Source organism: Betta splendens, chromosome 13 (genome assembly GCF_900634795.4).
Source record: "Betta splendens chromosome 13, fBetSpl5.4, whole genome shotgun sequence".
NCBI lineage: Eukaryota > Metazoa > Chordata > Actinopteri > Anabantiformes > Osphronemidae > Betta > Betta splendens.
Window position 1 is genome coordinate 17,520,504 of NC_040893.2, and position 15,094 is coordinate 17,535,597.

Here is a 15,094-nt window from a genome sequence, read left to right on the forward strand (position 1 = left end):
GTCAAGGGATCCTCGACACGGGTACATGAGAGCGTCTAACAATAAAACAACAGCTGTGTCTTTAGCTGTGTACAATAAAATCCACAGTCAAGTCAGAGAATCCAACTTCCCCCATTACTCTGACACCACATACAGCAGAGGGTCTGGTAATGGAACTCCCTATAGACAAATCTATTCTAAAACACATGTGCTTCTAATCCCGATGCGCACCAGTGTTGTTCATTACCACATCTGAGTCACTGACCCGGTGCTGCACGCTGTCTGTGTGGGTGTCCTCTTAATCAACACTGTTTATCCAGATGAATGGTGCGGCGAGCGGGGCCGCATCATGACTGGGCTTGTCGGGAGTCGAAGGAGACGCTCTGCTGCAAAGGCGTCTGACACCCGGAGACGACCTTTGTGATGGGGGTGTAGAAAAGCAGAGACGGGAGGACGTCAGGGCACAGCTCCAAACCTGGAAAAAGCTGGAGAGTGACACTGCGTTACTGTGTTTGGCTTCAGCTTTATGTGTAGAGCCTTAATTGACTTAATCCATCATGCGCACAGTGCGACACCGAATCCTGGCCGACAACGACCAGTGGACATGATGCGACTTATAACACAATGGGTGGATGCGAGCGGGAGCGCGGAGCCACAAGAGGGAGACAAAGCCTTTCTCCGTCGCCAGTTGCGTTTCACACAGCTGAGCGTCTGGTTGCTTTCCTTCATTGTCATGAAAATTCCCGAGTGACTCGGTTCAGACGGGACATTAAACATCTGCACAAATCGTGAGGCTCTTTTTGCCTGTGGCCATTTCTGCTACTATAACCTCACTGCGCGGTCTGTCGTGGCTGCTTCTATGACAGAGGCTCATATTCACGCATCATTTCATTCATTCATTCATTTTCCCACCTGATCCAACCTGACGAGGTCCAACCCACGCGGCGCAGCTTTGTCCGCCCAGAATGACACGGGACGCGTCCATTTAAAAGCCCACCGACTCGTTCCAGCGGAGACACGAGCCAATCGACTGAGAGGAGGGCGTGACTCCCGCTACTCCGGCAGAGCAGGAGTATGAAGTTTGAGCTATCAGTGCACAGCTGCTGCGAGAGAATGCTGCGCCTCGGCGCCCGTCGCTGCGCGATATCGTCTGACTCCGCTCTTACGTGCGCGCAACTTTAACCGCCGCGTTCGTCGTTCTCAGAGCGTATGCGCAAAGTTTGACGCGTCTCCTCTGCGGCTCCGCTCAACAAATGGCTCGGAATCTCCGCTCGCATCCGCACGGGACTGGCGCCGCTTTGATTGCGCTTGCGGTCATTCTGACAGGTGACGCTGTCGCGCAGGTTTTTGACAGCTATGGATTATCATACGCCTTGAGGTCTGAGCTGTCAGAGGACACGATATTGGTTGCCAATAATGGGATACGCGTGCCTTTCGGGAGATCAGTCTCCATTGATCCCATTAACGATCTGGTTATCCAAGTTCAGCCCGGCGATAGATGCAGCATAACAGTGTTGGATAACGACCCGTTGTCCCAAAGGCCTGGACACCTGTCTCCGAAAAAGTTTCCATGTGAATTTGGCCCCAACGACGTGAAGTATTCTCACTTTGGCTCGAGGAGTCCTCCGAGGGACAGAGTGAGGTTACAACTCAGGTATGACACCCAAACGGACACCGTTGTTATACCTTTCATGATGGAAGTGGAGGTCGTTTTCACGCAGCTGGAAGTTTTAACCAAAAACATGCCGCTGACTGTTGAGAAGCTGCTGGGCACGAGCAACCCCATCGATAGAAGGATTTTAGAATTCACCTACGACAGGAGCGCACGACAATGCAGCGTGGCGTCGCTGTCCAGCGGCAGCGTGCTCCCCAGGTACGGGAAACTCGTGGACGAGGACAGCCTCGGAAAAATGGTAGACTGCGATGATTTCATTAAAATGAACATCCGTTATCAGCACACCTTTGCTTTGAAGTCACCGAACAGAGATTACGTCCCGATGCTCGTGGAGTTACATGATAAGGAAGGCAATTTGCTCAAGCAGGAGTTTTTCCAAATTCTGGTCAGGATTAAAGAGGGGGAGGAGAACTCAGCGCCCAAACCGAGCTTTGTGGCCATGATGATGATGGAGGTAGATCAGTTTGTCATGACAGCCATCACTACGGAGATGCTGGCGGCAGAGGATGCTGAGTCTAATCAGGATGAGCTAATCTTCAACGTCACGTCCCCCTTGTCTTTTGAGGAGGGCTACATAGTGAGCACAGATGATAGGAATTTACCAATAACCTCATTTTACCAAGGAGACCTCAAAGACTTGAAAATCGCTTACAAACCCCCTGCGGTGGATTCAGACACGGAGCGGATTTTCCAGATTGAGTTTGAGGTTGTGGACAGGGAGGGGGCTGTGTCAGACCCCTTTGCTTTCATGATCGTTGTTAAGCCTATGAACACGTTGGCCCCTGTGGTGACTAGGAATACTGGCCAGCTGTTGTATGAGGGTCAGTCCAGGCCTCTGTCCAGTTCACAGAATCTGGAAATCAGTGATGAGGACAATTTAGACAGAGTCCAAATCACTGTTATTGATGGGCTGAGGCATGGAGAATTATCCGTCTTGGGCTTAAGGAGGAAATTTTTCACCCCCGCCGACCTCGATGCCGGAGCCGTCATTTATCAACACGATGGCAGCGATACATACAGCGATAATATCATCTTCAGAATGACGGACGGCACGAACGAGGTGGAGTTCCTGTTTCCCATCACTGTCGTCCCCACCGACGACGAGCCGCCCATAATCAATGCCAACACCGGTTTGGTTTTATTCAAAAACCAGATGATGCAAATCTCCACACTCATGCTCAGCGCAGCAGACATCGACTCAGAGGATTCCACCATTCAATTCATAACCCAGCCTCCCTTTTCCACAGTTGGGCAGGTGCTGCTGCGCCAGTCCGAGGCCCCCGAGGACCCATCAACCTGGAAATTTAACACAGCAGATGAAATGTATGAGAAAGTGGTAACTGAGTGGCTGCAACAGGATATTGTGGATGGTAAATTGTTTTACAAGCACATCGGTCCCCACAGCACCAGCGCAGTCATGGACCAGTTCGTGTTTAAAGTGCAGGACGACAACGACCCACCAAACCAATCGGGTGACAGCTCGTTCATCGTTAAAATCCTTCCTGTTGACGACCTCCCACCTAAGCTGTACCATGACACCACTCTGCAAATGACTGTGCACGAGTATCAGCTGACTTACCTGAGAAAGAAATTCCTCCGTTACACTGACCTGGACTCGGAGGACCGGGATCTCAAATACACCATTACCCAGCTGCCAATGGACACAGATGAGAATAACCCGGTTGTTTTAGGAGCCCTGGTGTTAACTGAGCAGCCAAACACCGAAGTCACGACTTTCACTCAGGCACAAATTAACCACCACAAAATAGCCTACAAACCCCCCGATCTGGAGCTTGGAATTACCCCTCATGTCTTACAGTTTAGGTACACAGTGGAGGATGTGTCTGGAAATAGTGCAGAAGGAGTCTTCACCATTCTGTTAAAGCCCGTGGACAACAAGCCGCCTCAGATAACCAACGCGGGATTTACTGTGCTTGAGGGTGGCACACATATCATCACGAGTGCGGAGCTGGACACCTCAGACACAGACACAGACAGCACAAAGATAACGTTCACCGTGACGCTGCCGCCGCTGCACGGCCACATCCTGTTCATGTTCACGCACATGAGTCAGGGGGCCACTTTCAGCCTGGAGGACATCGCAAACCGCAGAATCTCGTATGTCCACAATGGCGACGAATCAACAGTCGATGTGATACATTTAGATGTCAGTGACGGGGTCCATGTTGTGCCGATTATTATAAAGATTAGCGTGAAGCCTGTTGATGATGAGACTCCAACAATCAGTCTCCCTGCTGGTACGATTGGCTCCTACATAGACGTACTGGAAAATGGAGCCACAGAGATTACGAGCAATGTCATCCAGGGACAGGATGAGGACACAGATGACCTTCGTTTGACCTTTATTGTCGAGGACCCGCCGTCGCTGGGTGAAATCCTGGTGAGAGGCGTCCCAGCCGGCACTTTCACGCAAGCCGATGTCATTAACGGCTTTGTGGTCTACGCTCACACCAGCGGAGAGATAGGTTTCACAACAAAGGAGGACTTTTTCAATCTCACTTTGACAGACATGTCTGACGAGTGGACTGTTGGGGGAAATAAGATCACAGGCGTCAGAGTGCATGTGACTATCCTCCCCCTGGACAGCCAGGCTCCAGAGGTCTTTGTAGGACAGCAGTTCACAGTTGTTGAGGGGGAGAAAAACGTCATTCAGATTCTTCATATAAGTGCTGACGACGCTGACACCCCCAACGATGATCTCCTATGTACAATCATCGTGCAGCCAAATTCAGGCTACGTGGAAAATATCTCCCCAGCAACGGGATCAGAGAAATCCAGGTCCGGGACAGCTGTTAGTGCTTTCACCATTAAGGACATCAGACAGAATCACATTTACTATGTTCAAAGCATTCATAAGGATGTCGAACCAGTAGAGGACCGGTTTACATTCAGATGCTCTGATGGCATCAATTTCTCTGAAAGGCACTTTTTCCCTATCTCCATAATCCCCTCTAATGATGAAAAGCCTGAGATTTACATGAGAGAGTTTGTAGTGATGGAGGGCATGAACATAGTCATCGACACTCCCATTCTGAATGGTGCTGATGCAGATCTCCCCTCTGATCAGCTCACATTCATTATCACCAAGCCCCCCAAGCATGGATTTATTCTCAATCAGCTCTCCACTGGCACCGTCCCTGTATCTAACTTCACCTTGGATCAGATCAGGGAGGCCTCCAGCATTGTGTATGAACACGATGACTCAGAGACCACGGAGGACCGCTTTGATATTGTTCTCACCGATGGAAAGTTCAGTGTAGAGAAAACAGTAGTAGTTATGATTATCCCTGTGGATGATGAAACCCCGAGGATGGCGATCAATGACGGCCTTGAAATTGAGATAGGTGATGTGAAAGTCATAAATAGCAATGTTCTAAAAGCCACCGATCTGGACTCCGAGGACAGCACGCTGACTTACATTATTCGCTACGGGCCTGGTCAGGGCTACCTACAGAGAACAACGCCTTCTGGAACATGGCAGAACATCACCGTGGGAATGAACTTCACACAGGACGAGGTGGATCAGGGTGCGATCGTGTACATCCATAACGGACAGGAGGGCATTCGAGACCTCATCAAGTTCGACGTGACGGATGGCGTCAACCCCTTGATCGACAGGTACTTCTACGTCACGGTGGGCGGCATTGACATGGTCTTCCCGGACGTGATCAGTAAAGGCGTGTCGCTCAAAGAGGGCGGCAGAGTCAGCCTGACGACGGACCTGCTCAGCACCAGCGACCTCAACAGCCCCGACGAACACCTGGTCTTCACAATCACCCGAGCGCCCGTGAGGGGGCACCTGGAGTGCACGGACACACCCGGGATGCCCATCTCGTCCTTCACACAGCTCCAGCTGGCTGGCAACAAAGTCTACTACATCCACACTGCAGACGACGAAGTGAAAATGGACAGCTTCGAGTTTGAGGTCACGGACGGTTACAACCCTGTGTTCCGCACCTTCCGCATCTCCATCACTGACGTGGACAATAAAAAGCCGGTGGTCACAGTCCACGGCTTGGTGGTCACCGAGGGGGAGAACAAACTCATCACCCCGTTTGAGCTAACGGTGGAGGACAGAGACACCGTCGACCGCCTCCTGAAGTTCACAGTCACTCAGATCCCGGTTCACGGTCGCCTGCTCTTTAACAACACCAGGCCGGTCACCGCCTTCACGAAGCAGGACCTGAACGAGAACATGATCAGCTACAAGCACGACGGCACGGAGAGCGCGGAGGACAGCTTCTCCTTCACGGTCACCGACGGCACGCACGTGGACTTCTACGTCTTCCCCGACACGGGGTTCGAGACCCGAAAACCCCAGGTGATGAAGATCAGCGTGCTGTCGGTGGACAACGGCGTGCCGCAGATTGTGGTGAACAAAGGTGCGCCGACGTTGCGGGTTCTGGAGTCGGGCCACCTGGGCTTTGTGATCACCAGTAAGACCCTGAAAGCAGAGGACAGAGACAGCATTCAAGGGTCTGTGACATTTCGGATTACTGTGGCCCCGGAGCACGGCTACCTGATCCACCTCGGCAAAGGAAACGCCACTATTACCGCCTTTACACAAGGTAAGCGAGCCGGTGCGGCCCGTTGGGCTGCTCCGCCACATTTGCAATGTGCTGCAGAGACTCACATTCAGGGGTTTGTTACCCTCGGAGGTATTTAAGTCTGCTCCTGAAACCCATTTCACATTTACTCACTCTGCTAAATGCGTTGAAAACATGCTGAGTTCAAACACAGGGTTTGGTTTTCACTTGAGGGGCTGCCCATTTACAGAGATGACGTACGCCAGCGCCCCAGGCCGACCACCTCTCAGCAGAGGAGAGCATTTCTCCCACTGCCAGGCAGTGGATGCTCATTTGTACTGCACATTTGTAACAAGCCAGGTGAATTTAAGACATGACACTAAATAATTCTGACGTGCACACATGTCAAAGTGAGGCGGACGAGGCAGCCGGGCTCACCGCAAGCCTCTGACTTCACAGGAAGTTACCTTTCAAAGAGTTTAGATGAGCGCGTGCATAAAGGCTGAATAGCGAGCAGCCGACATCCATGTATTCTCTGCTTCTGTTTACAGAGTCACTGTGAGACGCTTCCCCCAAGAGACCTGTTCAATATTTCAAGAGTTCTCACAAGAGTAAACAGGCAGTAAATAAATACACTACCTCATGGGCATTTGAAAATGGTGGCTATGCATTTTTATGCATCAAACCTTTTGACGGCAAATGCTTTAACATCAAATATTGAAGATAGCAAAGCTGTAAACCTCATATCCAGACGCATGAAGAACATTGTCTAGCAGCACATTATCATGATGACGCCCCAGGAGTCAGACCGTCCTTTATGTTCAGTGTCATAGAGATACTGCTGGTTACGACACAGCTCCCTTTCCGAGGGCCTGAGGCACGTGTGCATATCATTCACTTATCATATTGTAATAATTTTGAAACATATTTTCCAGTTTGGCACTATGAACACTGGCACAGACCTTTATGAGTTGAAAAGTCATGCGCATTATTTACACAAATGTATGTTTGCCTTTCAGCTGAAATTGACGACATGAGCATTTGCTATGTTCTGCGGGATGGAGCCAACGCTACAAACGACCTCTTCTATTTCTCCATCGAGGACATTGGTGAGTTGCAGCGTCTTCTCCTAACGCCGTCCCCCTGGCAGCGCACAAGTCACTGAAACAGACTAATTACAGAAGGCTTTTCAGAACTCCTGCATTCACTGTCAGGGAATGTTTTGAAGCGGCCATGCTGGTGTTGCTGATTAGCAGAAGCTGCCTGACAGTGTGTCCTTTCTGCTACCCTTCAGCAGTGATGAGTGAGCACAAAGGACCTCTCTAATAGGGGCCCTCTTTTCCCACAAGCACCTCAGCACAACCCCCCCCCCCCCCCCCCCCCCCCCCCCCACACACACACACACACACACACACAGAAACCCACACACACATCCCCACACATTCTCTCATTCCCCAACCAATCTCGCTTCAGCTGAATAATAGACAGGTTAACGTCTCTGCCAACAGGTGAGTGGGGTGCTAATGACTGATCACTAACATGCAGAGGACACCTCCTTATCGGGGGGAGGTGATACTGGATGGCAGCCCCAGTGTCACGTGTCGAGTCCATGCAGAGCTGCTTTGTTCGTATTTCTCCTCCGTCTGCCATTTAGACTTACACCCTCCTGCCTCCTTTACATTGTCTTTACATTGGGTGATTCATGTGTTATTCTGTCGCCAGTCGTGCTCTGAGAAAGCAGAACATAAAATTGCAGTGACCAGACATATTACACGTCTCTAAATGTCAGCCGCCGACATGGGGATTGTGCTTCATAGTGGCACCTAAATGGCTTGACAAATTGATGGAGAGTGGTGCCGGATCAACCATCCATAAGGACCTGACACACACAGCGCAGCGGCGTGCGAGGCAGTCAGTGAACTTTTTTTTTATTAAGATTTAAGCGGCGCTGGTGGCTGCACGAACTCCCCAGACGGAGCCTCCAGCTCTTTGAGCCCTGGTGTTGGGGAGGAGCTGTGCACGTTGGCACACAGCTGCACTCTGTCATGTTCAGCCGTGGTAAACATTCTCCTGCTCGCTCCGGGTTCACTGGGAACGGTACCAGCTGCACTTAGTGCTTTTTCTACGCTAAAAAGTTACTTTGCATCCCACAGCTGTTCACTGGGTTTCCAGGAGTTTCCAGCACTAACAGCTGTGGTGAACTGTGAAAATGCACGGTTTTGGCTTTTTGAGTGCTGATCAACATTTAAACCTTAAGATTGTTTTTACAGTTAAAGAGCAGAACACATTCCTTTTGGTTTAATAAGTTTCAATTAATTAATAGCGAGTAGCAGTAAGTGTGGCTTACCAAGAATACACTGGGAAAGACTGGGAACCTGTTCAAGGCGAACTCTCTCTCCCAACGGTATCTAGAATAGGTTTATGAGGCCAAGCTGTCGGGAAATTGATGTGTTGTAAATTATTGTAGTACTGTAATTATTTTTTTCTCTTAATTGATCAGACACTGATTCACAGTAGCAGTTGAGGAGCTGGATCGGTTGCTGCTGCCTCCGTGTAGGTTGAGAGTAGAGGGATCATTAATTCCCAGAGCCGATTGTTACAGGATTTCTGCAGGCTCCAATGGTAATCCAAAAAGAAAGTGACTTAACAAGCTGCTCATTATAGGGACGGGTGCTAATTTACTCTTGGAATGTTTCTACACCAAGAGAAAATGTGTTTGAAATGTCAAGACATTCATTACACTGCATCCAATGTTTAATGGAGTTTTCTGTATCTGGCAAGTTTGTTTTGGTTGAACCTGAATTCTTTGCTTCATTGATAGATGAGTCATCTTGGTGCGGGCACAGGTTTAAAATGAATAGCTAGGGGCTGAATTCCTCTTGGCAGCACTGTCAAAAGTGTGTTCAGAGGCCAAGTCTAGGCCCATATAAGATCTGACCTACTTAAGTCTGTTGTTTGGCAGCTCTATGTGAATTCTGGCTACAATAATGACCTTTGCTGTTAGTGGACACGTTTTAAGATAAAACTTGTTATTTATATTGTCAGAATAATGGTGGTTATGACATTTGGGCTCCGTTTGGCAGCGTAAAGACGGCAGATGGCCTTTTTGCCACAAATAACAACATGGCAATTAGGCTTCGTCACATTACGCTTCTCAGTTTTAATCAGCATGTGGCACAATAAAAGGCAGATTCACAAAGTGCCACTGAAACAGCAATTTTCTACTTTGTTGGCAGACTTCTGAATAGCGCTAAAATTAAAATGACACTGAGGAGTCATTGTAAAAGTCTTTAATTTTATAATCATGGGTAATTCTTGGACTTTATGTGTCAGTCTCTTCTCTGTCTCCGGACTCTTATTGTGAAGAGCTGCCACCATGCGCTTTACAGCTGTGTATAAGGTGCTTTAGCCAAGCAGAGATGACAGGCTTATTTTCTCCAAGCTGTTTGAGTGTCTCGCTACTTGTGAAGCCTTCAAAAGCTTTGAATGAATAATAACAGAGGAATGAAATTACACATAATAATGCGTGAGTGTCTGTTTACCAGTTTGGATACGCATCACACCTGGACAGCAAAGTCAGCAGAGCCTCGGATAGAACAAGATGGTATCTAGATCTTTGTGGGTGAGTGTGCAGGGGCTGGAACACATCCTTCAAAGTCACCTAACTGCTGTGATTCAACTCCAGCTCCTCCCTTATCTCCAGAGGATCCGTGTGCATTCAGAGCAGCTTACCTGAGAACGGAAGTCCAGATGTTCCCATGCAGGCAGGCGCGGATGGAGCTGAAACAAAAACAAAACAAGTGTTAATATCCACAACGAAGGCAAAACCCAATTGTTAGTTCTTTTCTTTTAAAAAAAAAAATCACATGATGCGATTGTGTTATGACCGCTGTGTCACACTTAATGCTGTGACGTCCCTCCTGCCACAATAACAGAAAACATCTTTGTAAAATCACACTGGCAAATGTGTTCTGGGCCCCTGAATCCCAACAGCAGGGCCAGTGCGCCGCCGTTCAGCCCTGCTGCATGGTAAGTCAGGCTGCGTCTGCAGAGTCACTGCTCTCTGTGAGCCTGGGGTTCAGCACTGGAGCATACGGTGCTCTATACCTCCCTGCTTTCCACTTTTTGTGCAGAGGCATTTTCAGTGGAGCAGTGACACACAAGCTGCTCTGACAAAAGATAGAACATATAGTCATAAAAAGTTGAGCTTCTAGTGATAATTCATTTTTATGTTGCCCATGTACTGTCTTCATATCGCCAAAGCAGCTGTGTGACACAGAAGGCTCTCATCGGGTCTGAATGTTCTCACGGAGCACAGAAACATCTCTAATTAATGAGACAGCGTGTGGACACCCGGCTGCTGCTGCCGTCCCAGCTCCTAATTGGCCTGTTTTAGCTCCAGACCTCCCCTTGCCTCCCGAGGATTCGGGTGCATTCAGGTGAGCTTACCTGAGCACACACGAGCCCCGGCGTTCCCAGGCAGTTGTTTGTGAAGCTGGGTCCCTTTCTGCCTGCAGCCACTCAGTCAACATCAGGGATGTTTCTACTGACAGACACATCACCGTGGCCTTTGTGTTTCATTCCAGACGCTGATGATCACCAGTGCTTTTTTCTCCGCATCCATGTCCAGCATTTGCTTTAGTTATTCATATTTCTAGTATACTGTAGCAGCGATCAAATTCCTGAGCGGATTATTCTTTTTACAGAGGACTGCTTTTCCTCTCTGGTTCCCAGGGCGTGTATTTGGTGCCCACCGCCGCCGGCGTATTTTATTTGTTATTTCTGCTCCTCGTAACAAGATAAGTTGAGGTCACAGTGAGTACTTTGACCTAATATCTGCAGCCTTGAGTAGCATCTGCTTCTCGCCGGCTTGTTCCTGCTGCGTAATGGCTCGTGACAGTGAGTGCATACTTGAATTCATCTCTATGATCTCTGCGTCGGCCTAATCCCAGTTTAGGAGGGATTATCCTTCTGTTTGTGGTGGTGTAGAGGACAACAAAAGTAAAGGAGAACATGCACTCACATGCAGTGAGAGGAAAGTATAGCACAGGCGGTGATGCTGCAGTTTCTATCCTGTTATTAATAAAATGGTGTCCTCTGTACTCGGCCACAGCGGTAATTTTTTTTGTTGTTGTCTTTTAAACCGATTGCATGAATTATATATATATGATTCATAACTATGTCCAGCAAATGACAGTGTGTTGTTGAACAAAATTGCAGTGCTGGATTGTTCCCAGAGTCTGTCTGTTCTGTAGATAATAAACTTTTAGGTAGTGGTTTTATTGTTATGGAAAAATGTGCTGTGATAAAACCCCTGAGTGTCAATTACAGAGCCTTTCCTTGGTAACAGCTGCTTCACTTTGCCGATAAAATACTGAATTACAGGGAGGATTTAGACCAGTCATTTTACTGGGTGAGCGACTTACGAGGTCCACTGGTTCCTTTTGTCCTCAGTCACAAATATTTAGCTAGAACTCAAAAAACAAAAAAAAAAATCTGCATTTTCATTTTTTTATTTTGTACAAGTACTGCTTCTTTATTCACCATAGAGTAGAGTAGAGGTGCACCTTTAGTACGTGAGTGTTCAGTACATACTGTAGATTCTGCTGCAGTTAATCCCAGTAGTTAACTCCAATATTAATTGTTAATGCAGTAATTGTATATCAAATTAAAACTCACTTAATAATTCAACAAATATTTAGAAACCCTGTTTAATGTTTCCTTTTCTCTGTCTTAATTTGCTGCCAGAGTACGAGTGTGGAGCCAAGGTTAACAAAGCAAAGACGAGTCCCAAAGGTAGAAGCATGAGAAAGCCCAGGCCCAGGCTTGTTCCCTGATGATGATATATGTCGTCATACCTGCCTTAGGATGTCAGTCTAGCAGAACTGAGCTTTTTTCAAGCTCTCAGAGTTTTTAAGAAAATCCTTCTCTTGAGGCTAAAACGTGTTATCAGTTTTGAGAACAGTCAGAGATCCCAACAGCTCCAGAATACCTGATGGGAACGGGAATATAACAGGCGTAGCCTTCCAAAGCTGGCAGAGAGGGAGGATGGGAAACGTGCAAATGTAAAGTTGGATTAAATTTTCAGCAAAAAAAAAAAAAAACACCAACAACTGATTTTTCTGCACAGGATTTTGAGTCCTGCTGTTTTAAGCCCCGTGTTTTTGGCCAAAACCCATCACACTCTTTTGTGAGACTGTGTTTTGACAAATTCTGACTTTCCCAGAAAACAGCAAGAAGTCTGGGAGTCAGTGGTGCTGCTGTGACATCTCTGTGTTCACAGTAGCTGAGCTTTTGTTCAATTTTGCAAAATCACTCTGGATAATGCGTTTTTGGCCCCTGAATCCCAGCAGTGGGCCGGAGCGGTTCCTTTCAGCCCGGCTGCATGATAAGCCTCTGACAGCTGGCCTGAGCCCCATGCGTTACAACTCTCTCCAGCTGAGTTTGTGTTTCAGGACCCGGGCCCGATACGGAGTCCACCTCCTTTGTACGCATTTTTTTATGCGCAAACACACTCAAAGCATTCGCAGGCGATCCATTTCAGGGGCCAGCTGCCTGATCCCACAATCAGATATAAAGCTGGCACCGCTGAAATGCCATTAAGATGCTAAGCTTCAACTACGCCTTAATTGATAACCACTTTGTCTTTGATTTCAAGCTGTTGCCTCGTTTGATTAGACGTCTGTGACGTACTGTAGGACAGGAAACACACCGTCTCCTTTCATTTTGATATCATCAGCATTTCAGCTTGCCAAGAAAATATACGTACGGTAAAGGGAAATTGAAAATGCTACGCTGTTTGAAGCAAGCTCTCTTGAGAGGGTTTTGATTTTATACACTCCCTGTGAACAGGGTAGGAGTGCGTCTTGAGAGTAACAGGGCTCTTATCTCATAAAGGTAGTGATGAAAGCCTTTGGGGTTTCTGTGCGTGGATCAGCCTCCCTTTCACCATCACCTCCGCCAACAGCTTCCCTCCAAGTGGAGCCCGATAGAAAGGATATGAGACGTCATCTGGCTGAGAAATGGGAGGGAAGAGCAGTCAGAGGAGATGAAAGCTGCGAGTGCTGCGTTGGTCCCAGTATTGATGGGGGCACGGCATCAAGCTGCTTCCTGTCACCTCTAGCGGCGCTCGAAGGTGCTGATGTGCGGCGCACGCTCTAAACAGCACCTGCATTTCCAGCTGTGCAGACCCAACGTACTGTACGTCAACCTTGATGGAAGATTTCCTTAGGATTAAATTGACTAACTGGAAGAAACAGTTCTGGTACTTGCGGCAGGCGCGATAAAACGGATGCTGACTCATGTCTGAACTATCCCACTTCTCTGCATTTCTAAAAATACAAGACGGCTCCAAACTGTGTGGTTATTTAAGTCACAGAATATTTCTGTCTTTCACTTCTTGTACCCCTCAAGCATGTTCGGTACAGCTCTGAAAAGTCAACTTTTAAAAAGATGCTTTTTGGTTGGAGTCCCTAAAACATCAAGCGTGTAATGCATGTGAAAGCGAGTCACAAGGATCTTTTTTTAAATGTAGACGGCGCCATGTGATTCATTATCCTCTCTTCCCCCAGAACTGCAGCAGCTTGTGCGCTTTCGCTGATCCAATTTCACAGCAGATTTTTAATTGACCAAAGTATTTTTGCACCTAATACTTAATATGCTCCCCAAAATACAGCTTGACACGTGTAAGTTCTCAGGGTCATTTTAATTCTGTTTCAATTTATGCTCATCTTTGCTGAAAACAAAGTGAAAACTTTGGCACGATCAGGGGGACATCCACATCAACCAGTCACACCCTACAGTCTCAACAGTAACACTACGCCGCAGCTCTGCTACAAACTCATTTCAGCAAGTGCTGGATCTAATTAACAGAGTTACACATGAAACTATAGAAGCATATTTTTGCTTACATAACATTGACTTTGTCCGTACGGCAACATCACATAAACAAAAATGAAGCCATACTGTATGAATAAAAAGTTAATACTTACTGTAAGATAAAAAAAGGGCAAACGCCTGGTAGAAACGCACAAAATGCTTTCTGTATAGTACAGTTCAACGATGATCTATTAGGTACAGTAAAAGCTAACAACATCCAGTAGTCACTGGAGCATGAGACCGGAGGAAAAGGTAAAAGCTAACATGAAATTAATCATAAACAGTAGATGGCTAATAGTCAAGGTTTTTCTACCCACTACCCATGTTAACATCATGATTTATTGGTTAAACACTTAGAAACGAGGGAATTATAACGAGAAATGTTACCATCGTTCTGCCACAAAAAACTGCCGCATTAAATGAACTGCACGATGTCTTGGCTTATCTCAGTTTTCCAGGACATGAGGTTTTCAGTTACATATTAGCAAACAAATGGGAGTAAGGAAACAAAGGAAGGCCACGGGCTGCAGGTCTGGTCCACTGGGTAATCTGATACAATGTTTACATTTAGGCCCTTAATCCGCTAATTGGATGGAGCTCTTACAATTACCGCAAAAGTGTTCTGAAATATTTTAAAGGTCATGTGTGGACGACGAGTTCCGTACCAGAGCAGTGTTTCAGTACATTTAGTTTGATTACAGCGAACGCCGCTGCTGCTGGAGCCTGGTGAAACCTTTGGGACAGTCAGGTAACAGAGTTAATTTGCACCTTTCCTTCTAAAGACAGCTGATAATTTTAAAGGGCACTCAACGTGTGCGAGTTGAAATGTCACAGATAGAGCTGTAGGCAATAAAGCAGCTCCGCGGCGCTCGCACGCTCATCCCCTTTAACATTTAGATTTTTGCGCCTCTGATCTGGGAGTTTTCTGTGAAGTTGCGACGTTCACATCCCCTGACTTTAGTCCTTTCCTCGGGGGGCCAGGTGTTGATGCGCCAAGCTGTGCATCTTTGTGTGT

General features: G+C 47.5%; 1 protein-coding gene across 2 annotated transcripts in view; it reads left to right on the plus strand.

Moving 5' to 3' along the window:
• The first annotated feature begins 1,002 nt into the window (after positions 1–1,002).
• The window catches only part of frem2b (FRAS1 related extracellular matrix 2b), a 46,104-nt gene continuing 32,012 nt past the window's right edge, over positions 1,003–15,094 (plus strand). For both annotated transcript variants that reach the window (XM_055513933.1, XM_029170709.3), the window contains exons 1-2: positions 1,003–6,243; positions 7,221–7,310. In XM_055513933.1, coding sequence (XP_055369908.1) covers positions 1,233–6,243; positions 7,221–7,310 — 5,101 coding nt within the window. In that variant the 5' untranslated portion in view covers positions 1,003–1,232. The remainder of the gene's footprint in view (positions 6,244–7,220; positions 7,311–15,094) is intronic.